Source organism: Oenanthe melanoleuca, chromosome 1A (assembly GCF_029582105.1).
Source record: "Oenanthe melanoleuca isolate GR-GAL-2019-014 chromosome 1A, OMel1.0, whole genome shotgun sequence".
Lineage (NCBI taxonomy): Eukaryota > Metazoa > Chordata > Aves > Passeriformes > Muscicapidae > Oenanthe > Oenanthe melanoleuca.
In genome coordinates this window covers 8,199,670-8,223,736 of record NC_079334.1, presented here as the reverse complement: position 1 = coordinate 8,223,736, position 24,067 = coordinate 8,199,670, and the positions used below count along the sequence as shown (strand labels likewise).

At 50.7% G+C, this 24,067-nt stretch overlaps 3 protein-coding genes and 1 pseudogene across 3 annotated transcripts; all 4 read right to left on the bottom strand.

The window, feature by feature from the left end:
• Nucleotides 1-369: 369 nt before the first annotated feature.
• On the bottom strand, nucleotides 370-2,028 carry LOC130264224 (inositol 1,4,5-trisphosphate receptor-interacting protein-like 1). The gene has a single exon (XM_056512266.1). It carries the CDS (start codon nucleotides 2,026-2,028, stop codon nucleotides 370-372), a length of 1,659 nt encoding a protein of 552 aa, XP_056368241.1.
• A 4,954-nt stretch (nucleotides 2,029-6,982) lies between these two features.
• On the bottom strand, nucleotides 6,983-8,632 carry LOC130264191 (inositol 1,4,5-trisphosphate receptor-interacting protein-like 1). Its single transcript, XM_056512221.1, has one exon. It carries the CDS (start codon nucleotides 8,558-8,560, stop codon nucleotides 6,983-6,985), a length of 1,578 nt encoding a protein of 525 aa, XP_056368196.1. The 5' UTR covers nucleotides 8,561-8,632.
• Nucleotides 8,633-13,170: 4,538 nt separating this feature from the next.
• Nucleotides 13,171-16,413, bottom strand: LOC130248314 (inositol 1,4,5-trisphosphate receptor-interacting protein-like 1). The gene is made up of 2 exons (XM_056481989.1): nucleotides 16,403-16,413; nucleotides 13,171-16,093 (listed from the first exon to the last, which is right to left on the bottom strand). The coding sequence occupies exon 2, from the start codon at nucleotides 16,088-16,090 to the stop codon at nucleotides 14,432-14,434; it is 1,659 nt and encodes a 552-aa protein (XP_056337964.1). The 5' UTR covers nucleotides 16,091-16,093; nucleotides 16,403-16,413; the 3' UTR covers nucleotides 13,171-14,431.
• A 5,433-nt stretch (nucleotides 16,414-21,846) lies between these two features.
• LOC130264181 (inositol 1,4,5-trisphosphate receptor-interacting protein-like 1) lies at nucleotides 21,847-23,739 on the bottom strand (annotated as a pseudogene).
• Nucleotides 23,740-24,067: the final 328 nt, after the last annotated feature.

Sequence of the window (24,067 nt, the reverse complement as noted above, 5' to 3'; positions counted from 1 at the left end):
TTGATCTGCAGGGAAGTTGTAGCACCAATTGCCACTGTCGACTCAGCAGCACCTTCTCCGTGTATTGCACACTGAGGTGTGTGTCAACTGTTTCCCGTGCTGTAGATTCTCCACACAGAGCCCAGAGAGCAGGAAAAGGAATAAAAGCATTTCCTCTGGCGAGCACCTCGATCTTTGTAGTCAGCATGGTCAGCTCTGGGTGCAGTGCTGGAGAGAATGTTGGCACGACGCTGCTGCTGCTGCTGCTGCTAGCAGAACAGTGCAGCTTCCCTCTCTGTATCCCACATTCTGCCCTCTTCTGCCATGGCCTGGAAGGTTGTGCCAGGTGTGGGCCCCCCACAAACACAACTCCGTGCAAGAGAGACACCTTCAGTCTTCATTGTCAAGGATCCGTTTGAGCCACCGGTACAGATCCACGTACTGACTCATGGCCTGGGAGTGGGCAATGGGATCCAGCTCCAGGTCATGGAAGAGATTGTAATACACGGCCATTTGGACATCTGGGGGCAAACTGATCCCCTCAGGAAGCCTCCGGTTGCCCACAATGAAGTGGTTGAGGCGTCTCATTTGCACACATGTGCGAAGGCCCTCGCTGATGTCCAGTACCCGCCTCACAAAATGTCTCCTGCGCCACTGTGACACGGGTACCACGCTCAGGAGGTGCATGACAATAGTCTTGATGGCGTAGGTGGAAAAGCCCAAGCCCAGCTGCAGACGGGTGAAGAACTGCAGGCATTTGAGGTGCAAGCTGTCATAGGGGGCCCGCCTGGCGATGTACTTGAAGAACTTCATCTCTGCCACGGCGTAGCTCTCCGGCCACACTGTGCTTGAGGTATAGGCTTCTCGAGGCTCGCTGCTCACAAACACGTCCGAGTCGCCTTGTCTCACCCCAAAGAGCATCTCGATGCGGAAGCTTTCCCTGCCGTTGGTCACCTGGAATTGGCAGGAGCGTCTGCAGGGCAGCAGCACTAAATGCCAACTGTGGGACTGAAGCAAAGCCGGCCAGACTGCTCTCACCAGCTGGTAGAACCAGCGGGCAGTTTTGTGCACGTCCAGGTAGGAGTCGGTGCACAGCGTGTCAACGAGGCTGGGATCCTGCTTCGTCCTCAGCTCCTCCACGGGCTGGTGCAGGAAGCACAGCATGTCCTTACCCCGCTGCGCCCTGCCGCAGGTGCACTCCTGCTGCACACGCACGCGGAAGTTCCTGACGCGCCTCTGCCCTGCAGTGTCCAGCTCCAGGTGGAAGCTGTGCCCTCGGGGAGGAGTCATGGGTACCAGCACCTGGTACACAACATCCTCCTCACGGGGACTCCAACCTTCAAAGGCACTGCCCACCCCAATGGCTCCCTGCAGGACTGGGTAGAAGGTGTCGGACAAGACGCGCCGAAAGTAACTTGCAAAATTGTCCATGAGGTCAGTCGTCCACTGGCATCCTCCCAGCAGGTCCTGCACTGGCCACTGGATGCGCTCCATTAACAGTCTTTCAATTCTATCTGCAAGAACACGCTCGTCGACCTCATTTTCAACATGGACTTGTGCATGTGCAGCAACTTCCATCGCGTTGCCATCATCATTTCTGTTTTCCTCCCCATTCACATCATTGACTCCATCTTCTTCTCCTCCTTCATTTCCCACTTCCACTTCTCCATTTCCAGCAGCTTCTTCGATTCCCTCCACATATCTGCCCTCCTCTTCATTTGCACCATTGTTTTCTTCCTCATGCTCCTCTCTCCTCAGGCTCCTTTTCCTCCACATGTACCAAAAGGCCAAGAGAAGCAGCAGGAGCCCAGCAACAGCCCAGTGCTGCCAGAGCCACAAGGCAGAGCGGAGCAGGTCTCCCCAGTCCCACACACCCTGCTTCAGGGCCAGCTGCTCCACCTCCCGCTCCAGACGAATCTTCTCCTCTTCCTGGAGCTTGGCCCACGCCTCCATTCGCAGACGGGTCACCTCGTCCAATCCATCACCCACAGGCTGTGGGTACTGGAGTACACTTTGCAAGAGCAAGAACCACAAGACCCAGGTATCCATGGTCTGCAGGAGGATGGACAGAAGGCCATGAGTGGCGCTGGGAGGGAGGCAGCTGCCACTGGGGACAGCAGGGACGCCAGTCCCAGGACTCTGGGGCAGGAATGACAGGGCCACAGGCAGCTGGCAAGCAGCGAGGCCTGTCCCACTGCCCCAGCAGCAGCAGCAGCAGCAGCAGCAGCAGCAGCAGCAGCACGGTGCCCTGCCCAAGGCTCTCCCCCCATCAGGGGCTGTCCCTGCATGCAGGGGGAGAACCCAGCCCTGGGTGCAGCGTTTCTGTCCCAGCCCTTGTCCCCAGCCCGCCCTCCCCACCACGTGTGCACTCACCGCCTGCCCAAGCAATACAGGGCCAGCGTTACCTGCTGGGGCCTTTTATAGCTGCCCCCACTGTGACATGTCCCCCATGATGTCACACATGTGTCACAGAACCCCAGAGCCAGGCCAGCCCCGCCCTTTGTCCCTAGCCCAGCTCAGCCACCCAGAGGGGCCCGGGTGTACTGGTTTAGGCAGCATTTCAGTGAATCCTCTTCAGAAAACATCTCTTGGTCTTTCTCTGGTCTTTCTTATCAGCTACCCCACATTGGCAGTCTCATCAATATCCATGTTTGGGGCACCTTTGAGGATCACTGAGTGTAAGCCTTGACTCCATGCTAAGCTACAGTTAAACCTCTGAGTCGATGAGGTTGGAAAAGACCCTGAAGATCACACAGTCCAAGCACAAACTTAACACTGCCTACTCCACCAATCAGCCGGGTCCCACAATGCCACATCCACATGACTTTGAAATCTCTCTGAGGCTGCTGACTCAACCATTTCACTGGGCATTGTGTTATCAGGTTTGATATGCTGTTTCCACGAAGAATATTTCCTAGAGAACCTTTCAATTGTTGCTGTGGTGCAACTTGAGGTAATATCTTCTGCTCATATTTTTGGTTTCCTGGGAGAATATAATGACCCTGACCTGCCTGCAACCTCCCTCCAAAAAGCTCCAGAGTACTATAAGGTTGCCCCGGAGTTGCTTTTTCTCGGTGCTAAACACCTCCACCTCCCTCAGCCCTTGTTCATCAGACTTGTGCTCCAGGCCATTCCCCAGCTCCATTTCCCTTCTGTGCACACACTCAACTACTTCTGTGCCTTTCTTGTTTTTAAGGAACCAAAAGTGAAAGCAGGATTTGAGGTACAGCCTCACTGCTGCCCTGTGGGGAAGGACAGTCCCTGCTCAGCTGCTGCTGGCCTCACTGCTTCTGACAGAAGCTGGGATGCCTTTGGCTTCTTGCCAGTTTCCAGCCCCTCTTCCCCCAGCCTATTCACTGCATGGGGTGGGAGAGACAAAAGCACAGGACCCAGCATTTTGCCTTCTTCTATCTCATACAGGTGGACTTGACCCATCCATGACACCTGGCCAGATCTCTGAGTAGAGCCTTCCTATCCTCAGGCAGATCAACACTCCTGCCCTACTCATATTCATTTACATTTTGATGCATTTGCTGATTTTCTCTAAAAAACCCTTCCCATGTGCCAGGATGTCAGTGAGGATTTTGTTAACATGAAGGCCACACTGAAGATGGGATCTGTGCACCCAAGAAAGGCCCACTTGTTCTGGGGCCTTCCATGGCACTGGCAGCACAAGTGAGAGCCCTTCCTTGGCCTTGGTCTTCAACAAGGTCCCAGTTTGGGCAGACCCTGAATTCAGAATGAGGTCAAATACAGACTAAGACATATGGCAAGAGGGCTGCTAGGACAATATGGGCTGGGCTGCTTCTGATCTGCTTGGATTTTTAATAGATTTGACTGGCATTTTCCGAGAGGGAATCATTCATTCCACACTGCACTATCTCCTTCGGTGCTTTGTATACCCACAGTTGCCATGCAACTTCCATCAAGAAAAATTGTAACAGCAACAAGGTCTATCTCTAGGGCCATCCATGAAGTGCTGGGCACTCCCCTCCTCTGTGTGCATGGTCAGCATGGGGCAAAGAAAGTCACCTGAATATACAATTCCCTCTCAAAATGCCTGCTTTGTTGGAAGATGTCTTTGCCCATTTTAATCAAATACAGTTTGGCAGAAGGAAGGAAGGTCAGCTCTGCCATAGTTTTGATCTCCTGGCAAAGAGATCAGGAAATACAGACAGACATCCCTGTGTTAAGTGCACTGGAATTATTCCTGCAGGACAGGAATTGGCCCAGAAAAAGTAAAGACAACCTTACCCTGCTTGGGAAACACCCAGCTAACATGTTTGTATAATTTTATAACTACATCGTGGCTTCTCCCCTCCAGAAAGTCTCAACTAATGTACAAGGCTGCCTGTGAGGTATCCATGGAATCACAGCAACAAAGCTTTGGGGAAAGGGGCTGGTTGAGGAAGACAATCTAGGCTTGCTAAATGAACTGGGCATGGCCCCAGTAAAGATTAAAATGTATGTAGAAGAAATTTTGAAGAAAAATGGTGAACTTTAAAGTGGGAATACCGCTGGAGGAAATTAAATGGAACCAAGCAGGGGAATATGTTGATAAAGAATCAAATAAAATCACAGCATTGCTGCACATTGACCCATGGAATGGCTCTGCCACCTGTGCTGCAAACCTCTAGCTCAGAGCAAATCAACAGGCTGTGTCAGGAAACAATTCTTCATCGTACAGTATAAGATATATAAATAAATGTATGGAGAATGTATGCAGTGTAATTTTATTCTGTGGTGAAATCTAGGCAGGGCCTGTTCAGATGTGGCAAGCCCAGGAAGAAGCTCAGTAATTTGAAGGCAGATGTTCTCATTGGGGCAGTTTAGAAACTCTCTGTTACTTGGATAAATTGTATCCGATGTCCCATAGCCTCTCCCTTAATTCAAGTAACATTTCAGGACTCCACTCTGTCTGTTGCAGCCGTACACCTCTGGTGTCGAGAAGGTTTCTCCACACAGGGAGATGCCCCAATGCCTCAGGGCCACTCCCAGGCTGCTCCCTGGTCTCTAAGGCATCAAGGAGCCCGTGGCCTGGCTGCTGCACGGATCTCCCCGGCTCTCTCTCTGCCGGCCGCTCTGCAGAGCTCCCAGCTCCAGCTGGCAGGGCCTCAGCGCCCGCCCTGTGCCCTCCTGCCCCGGGGCCACAGCAGGCCCTGCTTGCTGCCCTCATGGTGGCCCTGCTGGCCCCGGGGCTCTGCAAGGGCTCCTGCGGGGGCACCTTCCTGCGGCCTTTCAGTCCCTGGCGGGCCCAGCACAGACCTGCCCAGGGCTGTGCACAAGGGCCTGCAGGGACAGCACCAGCCCAGGGGCTTCCCACGGACACAGGGCGGCCCCAGGCTGCAGATGGGGCAGAAATTCTTGGCTCTGAGGCCGCTCAGGCCCTGGCCCACGCTGCCCACAGCAGCTGAGGCTGCCCCAGCCCCGGCACTGATCCCAGGGGCCGCGTTGCACGGGGCTGGCAGCAACCCGGCCCAGAGCAAGCTGTCCCTGGCCTGGGCAGCAGGGCTGAAACAACATCATTTGTAAGGACCCTTCCAAGCCCGGCCCTTCTGGGATTCTGTGATCACAGGGGCCAGGGCCAGCTGGGCCTCATTGCTGATTAGAACCACTTCAGCACTGGAGCCTGTGGCTGAGTTCAAGGACACTGTGCACAAGCCCAGACTGCTCACAATGGGTGAGAGGAACCAATATCATAGATCTGGCTGAGATCAATACAGTCCTGCACAATGCACATTATTGAATATTACTGTTTATTGGAACAATAGAAAAGCAGTTTCTGGCCTGCCATACATAATTTCACTCCATATAGAGCATAATTATGTGTCTCAAGCAGACAGAGACACAATCTATGATTTTACTTGCACAAATAAAAATAATATCTTTATTTGACATCTATACGTGATATGTGTTATAAATATATCTATTTTATGAAAATCTTTCCGGACATAAATGCACTAACAGCACTAATATGCGTCACAGCAGATAATGACAATAAATATATACAATATTTTATTACTTAAAGAAAACTACAAACAGAAACCTCAACACTACTTTTTTCATGGTATAATTATTTCGTATTTCATAACTTTGATATTACTTATATTAGCACATTGCTTACTATTTTCTATTTTGCTATTTTAAAAGTAATTTAGAAGGTTTACAGTCTATCATGTATGTACTCAATATATATATCTGAAATAAATATCTAGATTTTTATCTATACACATTTTTAGGTTAGCTCGAGTGCAGATGTACAATGCTGACTTAGATATTTCCTTTCTGAGGATGAGGTGAAACACCATCCATTGACTGATCCTGGGCATTGCCCAGAGACTGTGGCCTCTCCCACACCATTGGGAGTTAAGAACCATCTGAACACAATCTCTTGCAATGCACAGCAGGAAGACGCTGCTGGAGCAGCCCTGGACCACATGATCCAACCGCGTTTCCTTTCAAACATTTCCTCCTCTGCGATTCTGAAATTGACTTCTTTGACCAGAGGAAGCACTGGGATGGCAAATGGACTCAAAGAAATAGGTGTGGGCAGTCACAGTCATGGTGGTAGTGGGACACTCTCTAACAAGTCCCCTGGAAATGATTACATCAGTTCTGACTCCCTGCGTTCCCTTTTGATCTGCAGGGAAGTTGTAGCAGAAATTGCCACTGTTGACTCAGCAGCATCTTCTCTGTGTATTGCACACTGAGGTGTGTGTCAACTGTTTCCCGTGCTGTAGATTCTCCACACAGAGCCCAGAGAGCAGGAAAAGGAATAAAAGCATTTCCTCTGGCGAGCACCTCGATCTTTGTAGTCAGCATGGTCAGCTCTGGGTGCAGTGCTGGAGAGAATGCTGGCACGACCCTGCTGCTGCTGCTGCTGCTAGCAGAACAGTGCTGCTTCCCTCTCTGTATCCCACATTCTGCCCTCTTCTGCCATGGCCTGGAAGGTTGTGCCGGGTGTGGGCCCCCACAAGCACAACTCCGTGCAAGAGAGACACCTTCAGTCTTCATTGTCAAGGATCCGTTTGAGCCACCGGTACAGATCCACGTACTGACTCATGGCCTGGGAGTGGGCAATGGGATCCAGCTCCAGGTCATGGAAGAGATTGTAATACACGGCCATTTGGACATCTGGGGGCAAACTGATCCCCTCAGGAAGCCTCCGGTTGCCCACAATGAAGTGGTTGAGGCGTCTCATTTGCACACATGTGCGAAGGCTCTCGCTGATGTCCAGCACTCGCCTCACAAAATGTCTCCTGCGCCACTGTGACACGGGTACCACGCTCAGGAGGTGCATGACAATAGTCTTGATGGTGTAGGTGGAAAAGCCCAAGCCCAGCTGCAGACGGGTGAAGAACTGCAGGCATTTGAGGTGCAGGCTGTCATAGGGGGCCCGCCTGGCGATGTACTTGAAGAACTTCATCTCTGCCACGGCGTAGCTCTCCGGCCACACTGTGCTTGAGGTATAGGCTTCTCGAGGCTCGCTGCTCACAAACACGTCCGAGTCGCCTTGTCTCACCCCAAAGAGCATCTCGATGCGGAAGCTTTCCCTGCCGTTGGTCACCTGGAATTGGCAGGAGCGTCTGCAGGGCAGCAGCACTAAATGCCAACTGTGGGACTGAAGCAAAGCCGGCCAGACTGCTCTCACCAGCTGGTAGAACCAGCGGGCAGTTTTGTGCACGTCCAGGTAGGAGTCGGTGCACAGCGTGTCAACGAGGCTGGGATCCTGCTTCGTCCTCAGCTCCTCCTCGGGCTGGTGCAGGAAGCACAGCATGTCCTTACCCCGCTGCGCCCTGCCGCAGGTGCACTCCTGCTGCACACGCACGCGGAAGTTCCTGACGCGCCTCTGCCCTGCAGTGTCCAGCTCCAGGTGGAAGCTGTGCCCTCGGGGAGGAGTCATGGGTACCAGCACCTGGTACACAACATCCTCCTCACGGGGACTCCAACCTTCAAAGGCACTGCCCACCCCAATGGCTTCTTGCAGGACTGGGTAGAAGGTGTCGGACAAGACGTGCCGAAAGTAAAATGCAAAATTCTCCATGAGGAGACTTATCCACTGGCATCTTATAGGCAGGTCCTGCACTGGCCACTGGATGCGCTCCATTACCATTCTTCCAATTCTATCGTCATCATCCAGCTCCTCGTCTCCATTTGCAACATCACCTTCTTCATGTGCACCAGCGTTGTTGACTTCCTGTACATTGCCATCATGATTGTTGTTTTCCTCCCCATTTACTCCATTGTCTTCATCTTCATCATCTTCTTCTCCTTCATTTCCCACATCGCCATCTTCATTTCCAGCACCTTCATCGATTACATCCAAAAATCTGGCTTCGTTTTCATTCTCGCGATCGTTTACATCTTGATGCATGTCTCTCCTCACGCTCCTTTTCCTCCACATGTACCACAAGGCCAAGAGAAGCAGCAGGAGCCCAGCAACAGCCCAGTGCTGCCAGAGCCACAAGGCAGAGCACAGCAGGTCTCCCCAGTCCCACACACCCTGCTTCAGGGCCAGCTGCTCCACCTCCCGCTCCAGACGAATCTTCTCCTCTTCCTGGAGCTTGGCCCACGCCTCCATTCGCAGACGGGTCACCTCGTCCAATCCATCACCCACAGGCTGTGGGTACTGGAGTACACTTTGCAAGAGCAAGAACCACAAGACCCAGGTATCCATGGTCTGCAGGAGGATGGACAGAAGGCCATGAGTGGCGCTGGGAGGGAGGCAGCTGCCACTGGGGACAGCAGGGACGCCAGTCCCAGGGCTCTGGGGCAGGAAGGGACAGGGCCCCAGGCAGCTGGCAAGCAGCGAGGCCTGTCCCACTGCCCCAGCAGCAGCAGCAGCAGCAGCAGCAGCAGCAGCAGCACGGTGCCCTGCCCAAGGCTCTCCCCCCATCAGGGGCTGTCCCTGCATGCAGGGGGAGAACCCAGCCCTGGGTGCAGCGTTTCTGTCCCAGCCCTTGTCCCCAGCCCGCCCTCCCCACCACGTGTGCACTCACCGCCTGCCCAAGCAATACAGGGCCAGCGTTACCTGCTGGGGCCTTTTATAGCTGCCCCCACTGTGACATGTCCCCCATGATGTCACACAAGTGTCACAGAACACCAGAGCCAGGCCAGCCCCACCCTTTTTCCCCAGCCCAGCTCTGGCAGGAAGATTGGCCCGGGTGTACTGGTTTAGGCACCATTTCAGTGAATCTTCTTCAAAGAACTTCTCTTGTTATTTCTCTGGTCTTTCTTATCAGCTGCCCCACATTGGCAATCTCATCAATATTCATGTTGGACAGCACCTTTGAGGATCACTGAGTGTAAACCTTGACTCCAAGCTGAGTTTAAAATTTTGAGTTATTGGTCTGAGTCGATGGGGTTGGAAAAGCCCCTGAAGATCACACAGTCCAAGCACAAACTTAACACTGCCTATTCCACCAATCAGCTGGGTTCCACAATGCCACATGCACATGACTTTGAAATCTCTCTGAGACTGCTGACTCAGCTATTTCACTGGGCAGCCTGTTCCCAAGCTTGATATCCTTTTTCTTCTAAAAAAATTTCCTTGATATCCTATTCAAAGCTGATGTGATGGAAGTTAAGCTAATTTCTTCTGCTCAATTTCTTTGTTCCCTGAGAGACTATAATGATTGTAACCTGCCTGCAACCATCCTCCAATAAGCTTTAGAGTCCTATAAGGTCGCCCTGGAATTGCTTTTCCTCTGTGCTAAACATCTCCACCTCCCTCAGCCCTTCTTCATCAGACTTGTGCACCAGACCATTCCCCAGGTCCATTTCCATTCTGTGCACCCACTGAAGCAATTATACATGTATTTCTTGTTGTGTAGGGACCAAAAGTGAAAGCAGGATTTGAGGTACAGCCTCTCCACTGCCCTGTGGAAGAGGAACATCACCATATTTTTCTTGCTGGCTTCACTGCTTCTGACAGAAGCTGGGATGCCATTGCCTTCTTGCCAGGTTCCAGCCCCTCTTCCCCCAGCCTGTTCACTGCATGGGGTGGGAGAGCCAGTGGGTAGGGCATTGCATTTTGCCTTCTTCTATCTCATTCAGGTGGACTTGACCCATCCATTACACCTGGCTAAATCCCTTAGAAGCACCTTCCTATCCTCTGGCAGACCAAAACTCCTGCCCTACTCATTTTTGCTTAGATTTAACTCCATTTGCTGACCTTCTCTAAAAGTGCACTGGGATGTCAGTGAGGATTTTGCTAACGTGAAGGCCACACTGTGAAGATGGGATCAGTGCACCCAAGAAACGCCCTCTTGTTCTGGGGCCTTCCATGGCACTGGCAGCACAAGTGAGAGCCCTTTTTTGGGCTTTGCCTTCAGCAAGATCCCAGTTTGGGCAAACCCTGAATTCCCTATTAGGTCAAAAACAAATTAAGACACATGGCAAGAGGTCTGCTAGGTCAATATGTGCTGGGCTGCTTCTGTTCTGCTTGAATTTTTGATAGGTTTTACTGGCACTTTCTGAGACTGAATCATTATTTCCATGCTGCACACTCTTCTTTCAAGGTTTTTTCCAGTCACAGTTGCCATTCAACTTCCATCAAGAAAAATTGTAACAGCAACAAGGTCTATTTCTGGGGCCATCCATGAAGAGTTGCACACAATCCTTTTCTCTATGCATGGTCAGCAGGGGGGCAATAAAAGTCACCTGAATAAAACTTTCCCTCTAGAAATGATTGCTTCTTTGGAAGATGTCTTTGCCTATGTTAATCAACTACGATTTGGCTGAAGGAAGGAGGAAAGAAGGTCAGCTCTGAAATCATTTTGCCGTCCTTGTGAAAAGGTCAGATAATAGAGTCAAACATGCCTGTGTTAAGTGCAGTGGAAATATTCCTATAGGACAGGAACTGATGCAGAACATGTAAAAGGCAACCCTATCATATTTGGGCAACAACCTGCTCAAACGGTTGAAAAATTTCATGACTTTTAGTTGCTTTTCCTGTCCAGGATGTCTCAATTGGAGTACAAGGCTGCCCGTGAAGTATCCATGAAATCACAGCATCAGGGTTTTGGGAAAGGGGCGGGTAGATGAAGAAAAGTCAGGCACACTAAATGTGCTGGGCATGCCCTAAGAAAAACTAAAAGATGCGAAGAAAAATTTTTTAGGATAAACTGGAGAACTCTAAAATAGGAATACTACTAGAGGAAATGGAATGGAACCAAGCAGGGGAATATGTTGATAAAGAACCAAATAAAAACACAGCACTGCTGCACATTGACCCATGGAATGGCTCTGCCACCTGTGCTGCAAACCTCTAGCGCAGAGCAACTCAACAGGTTGTGTCAGGAAACAATTCTGTCATTGTAGGGTATAAGATATATAAATACATGTATGGAGAATGTATGCAGTGCAATTTTATTCTGTGGTGAAATCTTCTAGGCAGGGCCTGTTCAGATGTGGCAAGCCTAGGAAGAAGCTCAGTAATTTGAAGGCAAAGGGAAAGCGTAGGAAGTCTGTGTTTCTTGAATTGATTATATCCGATGTCCCATGGCCTCTCCCTTAATTCAAGTAACATTTCAGGGCTCCACTCTGTCTGTGTCAGCCTTACACCTCTGGTGTCGAGAAGGTTTCTCCACACAGGGAGATGCCCCAATGCCTCAGGGCACTCCCAGGCTGCTCCCTGGTCTCTAAGGCATCAAGGAGCCCGTGGCCTGGCTGCTGCACGGATCTCCCCGGCTCTCTCTCTGCCGGCCGCTCTGCAGAGCTCCCAGCTCCAGCTGGCAGGGCCTCAGCGCCCGCCCTGTGCCCTCCTGCCCCGGGGCCACAGCAGGCCCTGCTTGCTGCCCTCATGGTGGCCCTGCTGGCCCCGGGGCTCTGCAAGGGCTCCTGCGGGGGCACCTTCCTGCGGCCTTTCAGTCCCTGGCGGGCCCAGCACAGACCTGCCCAGGGCTGTGCACAAGGGCCTGCAGGGACAGCACCAGCCCAGGGGCTTCCCACGGACACAGGGCGGCCCCAGGCTGCAGATGGGGCAGAAATTCTTGGCTCTGAGGCCGCTCAGGCCCTGGCCCACGCTGCCCACAGCAGCTGAGGCTGCCCCAGCCCCGGCACTGATCCCAGGGGCCGCGTTGCACGGGGCTGGCAGCAACCCGGCCCAGAGCAAGCTGTCCCTGGCCTGGGCAGCAGGGCTGCAACAACATCATTTGTAAGGACCCTTCCAAGCCCGGCCCTTCTGGGATTCTGTGATCACAGGGGCCAGGGCCAGCTGGGCCTCATTGCTGATTAGAACCACTTCAGCACTGGAGCCTGTGGCTGAGTTCAAGGACACTGTGCACAAGCCCAGACTGCTCACAATGGGTGAGAGGAACCAATATCATAGATCTGGCTGAGATCAATACAGTCCTGCACAACGCACAGTATTGAATATTATTGTTTATTGAAACAAAATTATTGTTTATTGCAAAGCAATTTCTTGTCATACATAAATTCAGTAACTATTGAGCTTAAATATGTGTCTCAAGCAGACAGAGACACAATCTATGGTTTTACTTGCACATTAAATAATGCTATATATCTAACAGAATATTTATATGTTATATAAGTCATAAATATATCTATTTTATGAAAATCTTTCCTGATATAATTGCACCAAGAGCACTAATATGTGTCAAAGCAGATAGTGACACAATGTAGGTGTTATAAGAGTTTCAACAGAATTCCATATTATTTTTATATACATATACATATGCTCCATATTTGCTTTAGAGTAATTTTTAGCATTCTTTATTAAATAGATATTTTGTATCACTGAAAATATTAATATTAGGATATATTTCCTTTTATGCAACTTTATTCATACATATGGTCATGAAGAGCTCTATAGTATATCAAATCCATGCATGAAACATAGATATATGTATATATACATGAAAAAAAAAAAAATCGAGATTCTTGTCTATATAAAATTTAAGGTCAGCGACAACACATTTGGTACAATGCTGACCTACATATTTGCCTTCCAGGGAAGAGGAGAAACATGGTTCATGGACTGATCCTGGGCATTGCCCAGAGACCGTAGACTCTCCCACATCAGAAATAGTCAAGAACCATCTGAACAAAATCTGTGAGGTTTTAGACCTCCGGTGCTCTAAGGCACCAACTCCGGAGCTCTTAGGCTCTTACTCCCAGCTTTTGGCTCCTACTTTGTTAGGTTATGTTAAATAAGTAATGCAGCTAATAGTTCAAAACATTTTTATTACAAAGCACATCTTGTTACAAAGCACATCAGTCTCAAAAGGCAATAGCATAAAAGCAATGCCAGAAGCAGTAGCAAAGCAAAAGCAAATGGCTAAAAGCCCTGGCAAAAGCAGCCGGTTAAAAGCAAGTGGCTGAAGAGCAACAATTCTCCCCAATACATATTATTCTATTGGATTTTTTCAACAAGCTAAGATACAAACTCGGACCACCACTCCTTAACTTATCAGGATTTTATATTTTTAGGATGCTAGGTAACGTATACAACTAAATATATAACCTATCTTGTTCTATCTGAAAAATGTAAGCAATATTCTTATTATAGTTCTATACTGTATAAGCAGTGTCTACAATTATGATCCTAGAGCCCCCACTGAAAATATGAATATGATTTTTAACCTTCACTAGAACGACGACTGCTACTGTGGAATCTAAAACTTTAACTTACTAAAAACACTACAACTTACCCTAAAACTTACTAACTTACTTCTATTTAAATGTCTACTTTATGTGTGAGTGGCTTAATATACTTCAATGCATCTAAAGGCTTTAATTCAATCCCTGCACGCTGATTTCTCTCTGAAGCATTCAGAGAAACCCCTGGCTCACTGACTCAAACAAAAATCCTTTGCAATGCTCAGCAGAAAGACAAAGCAGGAGCAGCCGTGGTCAAGATTATCCCACAAGTAGTGCTTCCAAACATTTCCTCCTCTGGGATTCTGAGATCTCCGTCTTTGCACCAGGTGAAGCTCCATGAGGAAAAATGAGCTCTAAGAAAGAGGTGTGGGCAGTCACAGTCCTGGTGGTAACGGGACTCTCTCTCACAAGTGCCCTGGCCACGGCCTCTTCAGCTCCATCAGCTGTGACTCCCTGAGTGTGTTTTGCTCCAAAGGAAAGGTGTGGCAGCAGTTGCCACTGCCAATAGAGCAGTGCCTACTCCATGTCCTGCATGCTCAGGTCTGGGACAGCTTCTTCCCAGGATGTAGATTCTTCACACAAAGCCCAGAGAGCAAAAAAACCGAATCAGAGCATTTCCTCTTGCGCGCTCCTCGATCTTTGCAGCCAACGTGGTCACATCTGGATGTAGTGCTGAGGAGACTGTGGACAAGACCCTGCTGCTGCTGGCACAGTGCTGCTTCCCTCTCTGTATCCCACATTCTGGGCCCTTCTGCCATGGCCTCGAAAGTTGTTCTCTGCTGCATGGGGCGGGCCCCAATAAGCATAACTCTGTGCAGGAGAGCCTTTTTCACTCTTCATTGTCAATGATCCGTTTGAGCCACCAGTGCAGATCCATGTACTGACTCATGGCCTGGGAGTGGGCAATGGGATCCATCTCCAGGTCATAGAAGAGATTCCATGACTCGGCCATTTCAACATCTGGGGGCAAACTGATCCCCTCAGGAAGCCTCCGGTTGCCCACAATGAAGTGGTTGAGGCGTCTCATTTGCACACATGTGCGAAGGCTCTCGCTGATGTCCAGCACTCGCCTCACAAAATGTCTCCTGCGCCACTGTGACACGGGTACCACGCTCAGGAGGTGCATGACAATAGTCTTGATGGTGTAGGTGGAAAAGCCCAAGCCCAGCTGCAGACGGGTGAAGAACTGCAGGCATTTGAGGTGCAAGCTGTCATAGGGGGCCCGCCTGGCGATGTACTTGAAGAACTTCATCTCTGCCACGGCGTAGCTCTCCGGCCACACTGTGCTTGAGGTATAGGCTTCTCGAGGCTCGCTGCTCACAAACACGTCCGAGTCGCCTTGTCTCACCCCAAAGAGCATCTCGATGCGGAAGCTTTCCCTGCCGTTGGTCACCTGGAATTGGCAGGAGCGTCTGCAGGGCAGCAGCACTAAATGCCAACTGTGGGACTGAAGCAAAGCCGGCCAGACTGCTCTCACCAGCTGGTAGAACCAGCGGGCAGTTTTGTGCACGTCCAGGTAGGAGTCGGTGCACAGCGTGTCAACGAGGCTGGGATCCTGCTTCGTCCTCAGCTCCTCCTCGGGCTGGTGCAGGAAGCACAGCATGTCCTTACCCCGCTGTGCCCTGCCGCAGGTGCACTCCTGCTGCACACGCACGCGGAAGTTCCTGACGCGCCTCTGCCCTGCAGTGTCCAGCTCCAGGTGGAAGCTGTGCCCTCGGGGAGGAGTCATGGGTACCAGCACCTGGTACACAACATCCTCCTCATGGGGACTCCAACCTTCAAAGGCACTGCCCACCCCAATGGCTCCCTGCAGGACTGGGTAGAAGGAGTCAGACAAGACGCGCCGAAAGTAACTTGCAAAATTGTCCATGAGGTCAGTCGTCCACTGGCATCCTCCCAGCAGGTCCTGCACTGGCCACTGGATGCGCTCCATTAACAGTCTTTCAATTCTATCTGCAAGAACACGCTCGTCGACCTCATTTGCAACATGGACTTGGGCTTGTGCAGCAACTTCCATCGCATTGCGATCATCATTTCTGTTTTCCTCCCCATTCACATCATTGACTCCATCTTCTTCTCCGTCTTCATTTCCCACTTCCACTTCTCCATTTCCAGCAGCTTCTTCGATTCCCTCCACATATCTGCCCTCCTCTTCATTTGCACCATCGATTTCTTCCTCATGCTCCTCTCTCCTCAGGCTCCTTTTCCTCCACATGTACCACAAGGCCAAGAGAAGCAGCAGGAGCCCAGCAACAGCCCAGTGCTGCCAGAGCCACAAGGCAGAGCAGAGCAGGTCTCCCCAGTCCCACACACCCTGCTTCAGGGCCAGCTGCTCCATCTCCCGCTCCAGACGAATCTTCTCCTCTTCCTGGAGCTTGGCCCACGCCTCCATTCGCAGACGGGTCACCTCGTCCAATCCATCACCCACAGGCTGTGGGTACTGGAGTACACTTTGCAAGAGCAAGAACCACAAGACCCAGGTATCCATGGTCTGCAGGAGGATGGACAGAAGGCCATGAGTGGCGCTGGGAGGGAGGCAGCTGCCACTGGGGACAGCAGGGACGCCAGTCCCAGGGCTCTGGGGCAGGAAGGACAGGGCCCCAGGCAGCTGGCAAGCAGCGAGGCCTGTCCCACTGCCCCAGCAGCAGCAGCAGCAGCAGCAGCAGCACGGTGCCCTGCCCAAGGCTCTCCCCCCATCAGGGGCTGTCCCTGCATGCAGGGGGAGAACCCAGCCCTGGGTGCAGCGTTTCTGTCCCAGCCCTTGTCCCCAGCCCACCCTCCCCACCACGCGTGCACTCACCGCCTGCCCAAGCAATACAGGGCCAGCGTTACCTGCTGGGGCCTTTATAGCTGCCCCCACTGTGACATGTCCCCCATGATGTCACACATGTGTCACAGAACCCCAGAGCCAGGCCAGCCCCGCCCTTTGTCCCCAGCCCAGCTCAGGCAGGAAGATTGCCAGGGTGTACTGGTTTAGGCAGCATTTCAGTGAATCTTCTTCAAAGAACTTCTCTTGCTATTTCTCTGGTCTTTCTTATCAGCTGCCCCACATTGACAATGTCATCAATATCAATGTTTGGGAAACCTTTGAGGATCACTGAGTGTAAGTCTTGACTCCATGCTGAGCTACTATTAAAGCTCTGAGTCGATGAGGTTGGAAAAGACCCTGAAGATCACACAGTCCAAGCACAAACTTGACACTGCCTACTCCACCAATCAGCCGGGTCCCACAATGCCACATCCACATGACTTTGAAATCTCTCTGAGGCTACTGACTCAGCCATTTCACTGGGCATTGTGTTATCAGGTTTGATATGCTGTTTCCACGAAGAATATTTCCTAGAGAACCTTTCAATTGTTGCTGTGGTGCCACTTGAGGTAATTTCTTCTGCTCATAGTTTTAGTTTCCTGGGAGAATATAATGACCCTCACCTGCCTGCAACCTCCCTCCAAAAAGCTCTAGAGTACTATAAGGTTGCCCCAGAGTTGCTTTTTCTCGGTGCTAAACACCTCCGCCTCCCTCAGCCCTTCTTCATCAGACTTGTGCTCCACACCATTCCCCAGCTCCATTTCCCTTCTGTGCACACACTCAACCACCTCTGTGCCTTTCTTGTTTTTAAGGGACCAAAAGTGAAAGCAGGATTTGAGGTACAGCCTCACTGCTGCCCTGTGGGGAAGGACAATCCCTGCTCAGCTGCTGCTGGCCTCACTGCTTCTGACAGAAGCTGGGATGCCTTTGGCTTCTTGCCAGTTTCCAGCCCCTCTTCCCCCAGCCTGTTCACTGCATGGGGTGGGAGAGACAAAAGCACAGGACCCAGCATTTTGCCTTCTTCTATCTCATACAGGTGGACTTGACCCATCCATGACACCTGGCCAGATCCCTGAGTAGAGCCTTCCTATCCTCAGGCAGATTAACACTCCTGCCCTACTCATATTCATGTAGATTTTGATCCATTTGCTGATTTTCTCTAAAAAACCCTTCCCATGTGCTAGGATGTCAGTGAGGATTTTGTTAACATGAAGGCCACACTGAAGATGGGATCTGTGCACCCAAGAAAGGCCCACTTGTTCTGGGGCCTTCCATGGCACTGGCAGCACAAGTGAGAGCCCTTCCTCGGCCTTGGTCTTCAACAAGGTCCCAGTTTGGGCAGACCATGAATTCAGAATGAGGTCAAATACAGACTAAGACATATGGCAAGAGGGCTGCTAGGTCAATATGGGCTGGGCTGCTGCTGATCTGCTTGGTTTTTTAATAGATTTAACTGGCATTTTCCGAGAGGGAATCTTTCATTCCACGCTGCACTATCTCCTTCCGTGCTTTGTGTACCCACACTTGCCATGCAACTTCCATCAAGAAAAATTGTAACACAACAAGGTCTATCTCTAGGGCCATCCATGAAGTGCTGGGCGCTCCCCTCCTCTGTGTGCATGGTCAGCATGGGGCAAAGAAAGTCACCTGAATATACAATTCCCTCTCAAAATGCCTGCTTTGTTGGAAGATGTCTTTGCCCATTTTAATCAAATACAGTTTGGCAGAAGGAAGGAAGGTCAGCTCTGACATAGTTTTGATCTCCTGGCAAAGAGTTCAGGAAATAAAGACAGACATCCCTGTGTTAAGTGCACTGGAATTATTCCTGCAGGACAGGAATTGGCCCAGAAAATGTAAAGACAACCTCACCCTGCTTGGGAAACACCCAGCTAACATGTTTGTATAATTTTATAACTACATCGTGGCTTCTCCCCTCCAGAAAGTCTCAACTAATGTACAAGGCTGCCTGTGAGGTATCCATGGAATCACAGCAACAAAGCTTTGTGGAAAGGGGCTGGTTGAGGAAGACAATCTAGGCTTGCTAAATGAACTGGGCATGGCCCCAGTAAAGATTAAAATGTATGTAGAAGAAATTTTGAAGAAAAATGGTGAACTTTAAAGTAGGAATACTGCTGGAGGAAATTAAATGGAACTAAGCAGGGGAATATGTTGATAAAGAATCAAATAAAAACACAGCATTGCTGCACATTGACCCATGGAATGGCTCTGCCACCTGTGCTGCAAACCTCTAGCTCAGAGCAAATCAACAGGCTGTGTCAGGAAACAATTCTTCATCGTACAGTATAAGATATATAAATAAATGTATGGAGAATGTATGCAGTGTAATTTTATTCTGTGGTGAAATCTTCTAGGCAGGGCCTGTTCAGATGTGGCAAGCCCAAGAATAAGCTCAGTAATTTGAAGGCAGATGTTCTCATTGGGGCAGTTTAGAAACTCTCTGTTACTTGGATAAATTGTATCCGATAACCCTTGGCCTCTCCCTTAATTCAAGTAACATTTCAGGACTCCACTCTGTCTGTGTCAGCCATACACCTCTGGTGTCGAGAAGGTTTCTCCACACAGGGAGATGCCCCAATGCCTCAGGGCACTCCCAGGCTGCTCCCTGGTCTCTAAGGCATCAAGGAGCCCGTGGCCTGGCTGCTGCACGGATCTCCCCGGCTCTCTCTCTGCCGGCCGCTCTGCAGAGCTCCCAGCTCCAGCTGGCAGGGCCTCAGCGCCCGCCCTGTGCCCTCCTGCCCCGGGGCCACAGCAGGCCCTGCTTGCTGCCCTCATGGTGGCCCTGCTGGCCCCGGGGCTCTGCAAGGGCTCCTGCGGGGGCACCTTCCTGCGGCCTTTCAGTCCCTGGCGGGCCCAGCACAGACCTGCCCAGGGCTGTGCACAAGGGCCTGCAGGGACAGCACCAGCCCAGGGGCTTCCCACGGACACAGGGCGGCCCCAGGCTGCAGATGGGGCAGAAATTCTTGGCTCTGAGGCCGCTCAGGCCCTGGCCCACGCTGCCCACAGCAGCTGAGGCTGCCCCAGCCCCGGCACTGATCCCAGGGGCCGCGTTGCACGGGGCTGGCAGCAACCCGGCCCAGAGCAAGCTGTCCCTGGCCTGGGCAGCAGGGCTGCAACAACATCATTTGTAAGGACCCTTCCAAGCCCGGCCCTTCTGGGATTCTGTGATCACAGGGGCCAGGGCCAGCTGGGCCTCATTGCTGATTAGAACCACTTCAGCACTGCAGCCTGTGGCTGAGTTCAAGGACACTGTGCACAAGCCCAGACTGCTCACAATGGGTGAGAGGAACCAATATCATAGATCTGGCTGAGATCAATACAGTCCTGCACAACGCACAGTATTGAATATTATTGTTTATTGAAACAAAATTATTGTTTATTGCAAAGCAATTTCTTGTCATACATAAATTCAGTAACTATTGAGCTTAAATATGTGTCTCAAGCAGACAGAGACACAATCTATGGTTTTACTTGCACATTAAATAATGCTATATATCTAACAGAATATTTATATGTTATATAAGTCATAAATATATCTATTTTATGAAAATCTTTCCTGATATAATTGCACCAAGAGCACTAATATGTGTCAAAGCAGATAGTGACACAATGTAGGTGTTATAAGAGTTTCAACAGAATTCCATATTATTTTTATATACATATACATATGCTCCATATTTGCTTTAGAGTAATTTTTAGCATTCTTTATTAAATAGATATTTTGTATCACTGAAAATATTAATATTAGGATATATTTCCTTTTATGCAACTATATTCATACATATGGTCATGAAGAGCTCTATAGTATATCAAATGCATGCATGAGACATAGATATATGTATATATACATAAAAAAAAAAATCGAGATTCTTGTCTATACAAAATTTCAGGTCAGCCCCAATGCATTTGGTACAATGCTGACCTACATATTTGCCTTCCAGGGAAGAGGAGAAACATGGTTCATGGACTGATCCTGGCCATTGCCCAGAGACCGTAGACTCTCCCACATCAGAAATAGTCAAGAACCATCTGAACAAAATCTGTGAGGTTTTAGACCTCCGGTGCTCTAAGGCACCAACTCCGGAGCTCTTAGGCTCTTACTCCCAGCTTTTGGCTCCTACTTTGTTAGGTTATGTTAAATAAGTAATACAGCTAATAGTTCAAAACTTTTTTATTGCAAAGCACATCTTGTTACAAAGCACATCAGTCTCAAAAGGCAATAGCATAAAAGCAATGCCAGAAGCAGTAGCAAAGCAAAAGCAAATGGCTAAAAGCCCTGGCAAAAGCAGCCGGATAAAAGCCAGTGGCTGAAGAGCACCAACTCTCCCCAATACATATTATTCTATAGGATTTTTTCAACAAGCTAAGATACAAACTCGGACCACCACTCCTTAACTTATTAGGATTGTAGATGTTTAGGACGCTAGGTAACGTATACAACTAATTATACAACCTATCTTGTTCTATCTGAAAAATGTAAGCAATATTCTTATTATACTTCTATACTGTCTAAACAGTGTCTACAATTACGATCCTAGAGCCCCCACTGAAAATATGAATATGATTTTTAACCTTCACTAGAACTTCAACTGCTACTGTGGAATCTAAAACTTTAACTTACTAAAAACACTACAACTTACCCTAAAACTTACTAACTTACTTCTATTTAAATGTCTACTTTATGTGTGAGTGGCTTAATATATTTCAATGTATCTAAAGACTTTAATTCAATCCCTGCACTCTGATTTCTCTCTGAAGCATTCAGAGAAACCCCTGGCTCACTGACTCAAACAAAAATCCTTTGCAATGCTCAGCAGAAAGACAAAGCAGGAGCAGCCGTGGTCAAGATTATCCCACAAGTAGTGCTTCCAAACATTTCCTCCTCTGGGATTCTGAGATCTCCGTCTTTGCACCAGGTGAAGCTCCATGAGGAAAAATGAACTCTAAGAAAGAGGTGTGGGCAGTCACAGTCCTGGTGGTAACGGGACTCTTTCTCACAAGTGCCCTGGCCACGGCCTCTTCAGCTCCATCAGCTGTGACTCCCTGAGTGTGTTTTGCTCCAAAGGAAAGGTGTGGTAGCAATTGCCACTGCCAATAGAGCAGTGCCTACTCCATGTCCTGCATGCTCAGGTCTGGGACAGCTTCTTCCCAGGATGTAGATTCTTCACACAGAGCCGAGAGCAAAAAAACCGAATCAGAGCATTTCCTCTTGTGCGCTCCTCGATCTTTGCAGGCAACGTGGTCACCTCTGGATGCAGTGCTGAGGAGACTGTGGACAAGACCCTGCTGCTGCTGGCACAGTGCTGCTTCCCTCTCTGTATCCCACATTCTGGCCTCTTCTGCCATAGCCTGGAAGGTTGTTCTCTGCTGCATGGGGCGGGCCCCAATAAGCATAACTCTGTGCAGGAGAGCCTTTTTCACTCTTCATTGTCAATGATCCGTTTGAGCCACCAATGCAGATCCACGTACTGACTCATGGCCTGGGAGTGGGCAATGGGATCCATCTCCAGGTCATAGAAGAGATTCCATGATCGGCCATTAGAACATCTGGGGGCAAACTGATCCCCTCAGGAAGCCTCCGGTTGCCCACAATGAAGTGGTTGAGGCGTCTCATTTGCACACATGTGCGAAGGCCCTCGCTGATGTCCAGCACTCGCCTCACAAAATGTCTCCTGCGCCACTGTGACACGGGTACCACGCTCAGGAGGTGCATGACAATAGTCTTGATGGTGTAGGTGGAAAAGCCCAAGCCCAGCTGCAGACGGGTGAAGAACTGCAGGCATTTGAGGTGCAAGCTGTCATAGGGGGCCCGCCTGGCGATGTACTTGAAGAACTTCATCTCTGCCACGGCGTAGCTCTCCGGCCACACTGTGCTTGAGGTATAGGCTTCTCGAGGCTCGCTGCTCACAAACACGTCCGAGTCGCCTTGTCTCACCCCAAAGAGCATCTCGATGCGGAAGCTTTCCCTGCCGTTGGTCACCTGGAATTGGCAGGAGCGTCTGCAGGGCAGCAGCACTAAATGCCAACTGTGGGACTGAAGCAAAGCCGGCCAGACTGCTCTCACCAGCTGGTAGAACCAGCGGGCAGTTTTGTGTACGTCCAGGTAGGAGTCGGTGCACAGCGTGTCAACGAGGCTGGGATCCTGCTTCGTCCTCAGCTCCTCCTCGGGCTGGTGCAGGAAGCACAGCATGTCCTTACCCCGCTGCGCCCTGCCGCAGGTGCACTCCTGCTGCACACGCACGCGGAAGTTCCTGACGCGCCTCTGCCCTGCAGTGTCCAGCTCCAGGTGGAAGCTGTGCCCTCGGGGAGGAGTCATGGGTACCAGCACCTGGTACACAACATCCTCCTCACGGGGACTCCAACCTTCAAAGGCACTGCCCACCCCAATGGCTTCTTGCAGGACTGGGTAGAAGGAGTCGGACAAGACGCGCCGAAAGTAACTTGCAAAATTGTCCATGAGGTCAGTCGTCCACTGGCATCCTCTCAGCAGATCCTGCACTGGCCACTGGATGCGCTCCATTACCATTCTTCCAATTCTATCAGCTAGAACACGATCATCGACCTCATTTGCAACATGGACTTGGGCTTGTGCAGCAACTTCCATCGCATTGCCACCATCATTGTCGTTTTCCTCCCCATTCACATCATTGTCTCCCTCTTCTCCTCCTTCATTTCCCACATCCACTTCTCCATTTCCAGCAGCTTCTTCGATTCCCTCCACATATCTGCCCTCCTCTCATTTGCACCATCGATTTCTTCCTCATGCTCCTCTCTCCTCAGGCTCCTTTTCCTCCACATGTACCAAAAGGTCAAGAGAAGCAGCAGGAGCCCAGCAACAGCCCAGTGCTGCCAGAGCCACAAGGCAGAGCGGAGCAGGTCTCCCCAGTCCCACACACCCTGCTTCAGGGCCAGCTGCTCCACCTCCCGCTCCAGACGAATCTTCTCCTCTTCCTGGAGCTTGGCCCACGCCTCCATTCGCAGACGGGTCACCTCGTCCAATCCATCACCCACAGGCTGTGGGTACTGGAGTACACTTTGCAAGAGCAAGAACCACAAGACCCAGGTATCCATGGTCTGCAGGAGGATGGACAGAAGGCCATGAGTGGCGCTGGGAGGGAGGCAGCTGCCACTGGGGACAGCAGGGACGCCAGTCCCAGGGCTCTGGGGCAGGAAGGACAGGGCCCCAGGCAGCTGGCAAGCAGCGAGGCCTGTCCCACTGCCCCAGCCGCAGCAGCAGCAGCAGCAGCAGCAGCAGCAGCAGCACGGTGCCCTGCCCAAGGCTCTCCCCCCATCAGGGGCTGTCCCTGCATGCAGGGGGAGAACCCAGCCCTGGGTGCAGCGTTTCTGTCCCAGCCCTTGTCCCCAGCCCGCCCTCCCCACCACGTGTGCACTCACCGCCTGCCCAAGCAATACAGGGCCAGCGTTACCTGCTGGGGCCTTTTATAGCTGCCCCCACTGTGACATGACCCCATGATGTCACACATGTGTCACAGAACCCCAGAGCCAGGCCAGCCCCGCCCTTTGTCCCTAGCCCAGCTCAGCCACCCAGAGGGGCCCGGGTGTACTGGTTTAGGCAGCATTTCAGTGAATCCTCTTCAGAAAACATCTCTTGGTCTTTCTCTGGTCTTTCTTATCAGC

Excerpts from the sequence above, each read along its gene's own strand:
- LOC130264224 (XM_056512266.1), bottom strand. The coding sequence starts at position 2,028 with ATGGATACCTGGGTCTTGTGGTTCTTGCTCTTGCAAAGTGTACTCCAG.
- LOC130264191 (XM_056512221.1), bottom strand. The coding sequence starts at position 8,560 with ATGGAGGCGTGGGCCAAGCTCCAGGAAGAGGAGAAGATTCGTCTGGAG.
- LOC130248314 (XM_056481989.1), bottom strand. The coding sequence starts at position 16,090 with ATGGATACCTGGGTCTTGTGGTTCTTGCTCTTGCAAAGTGTACTCCAG.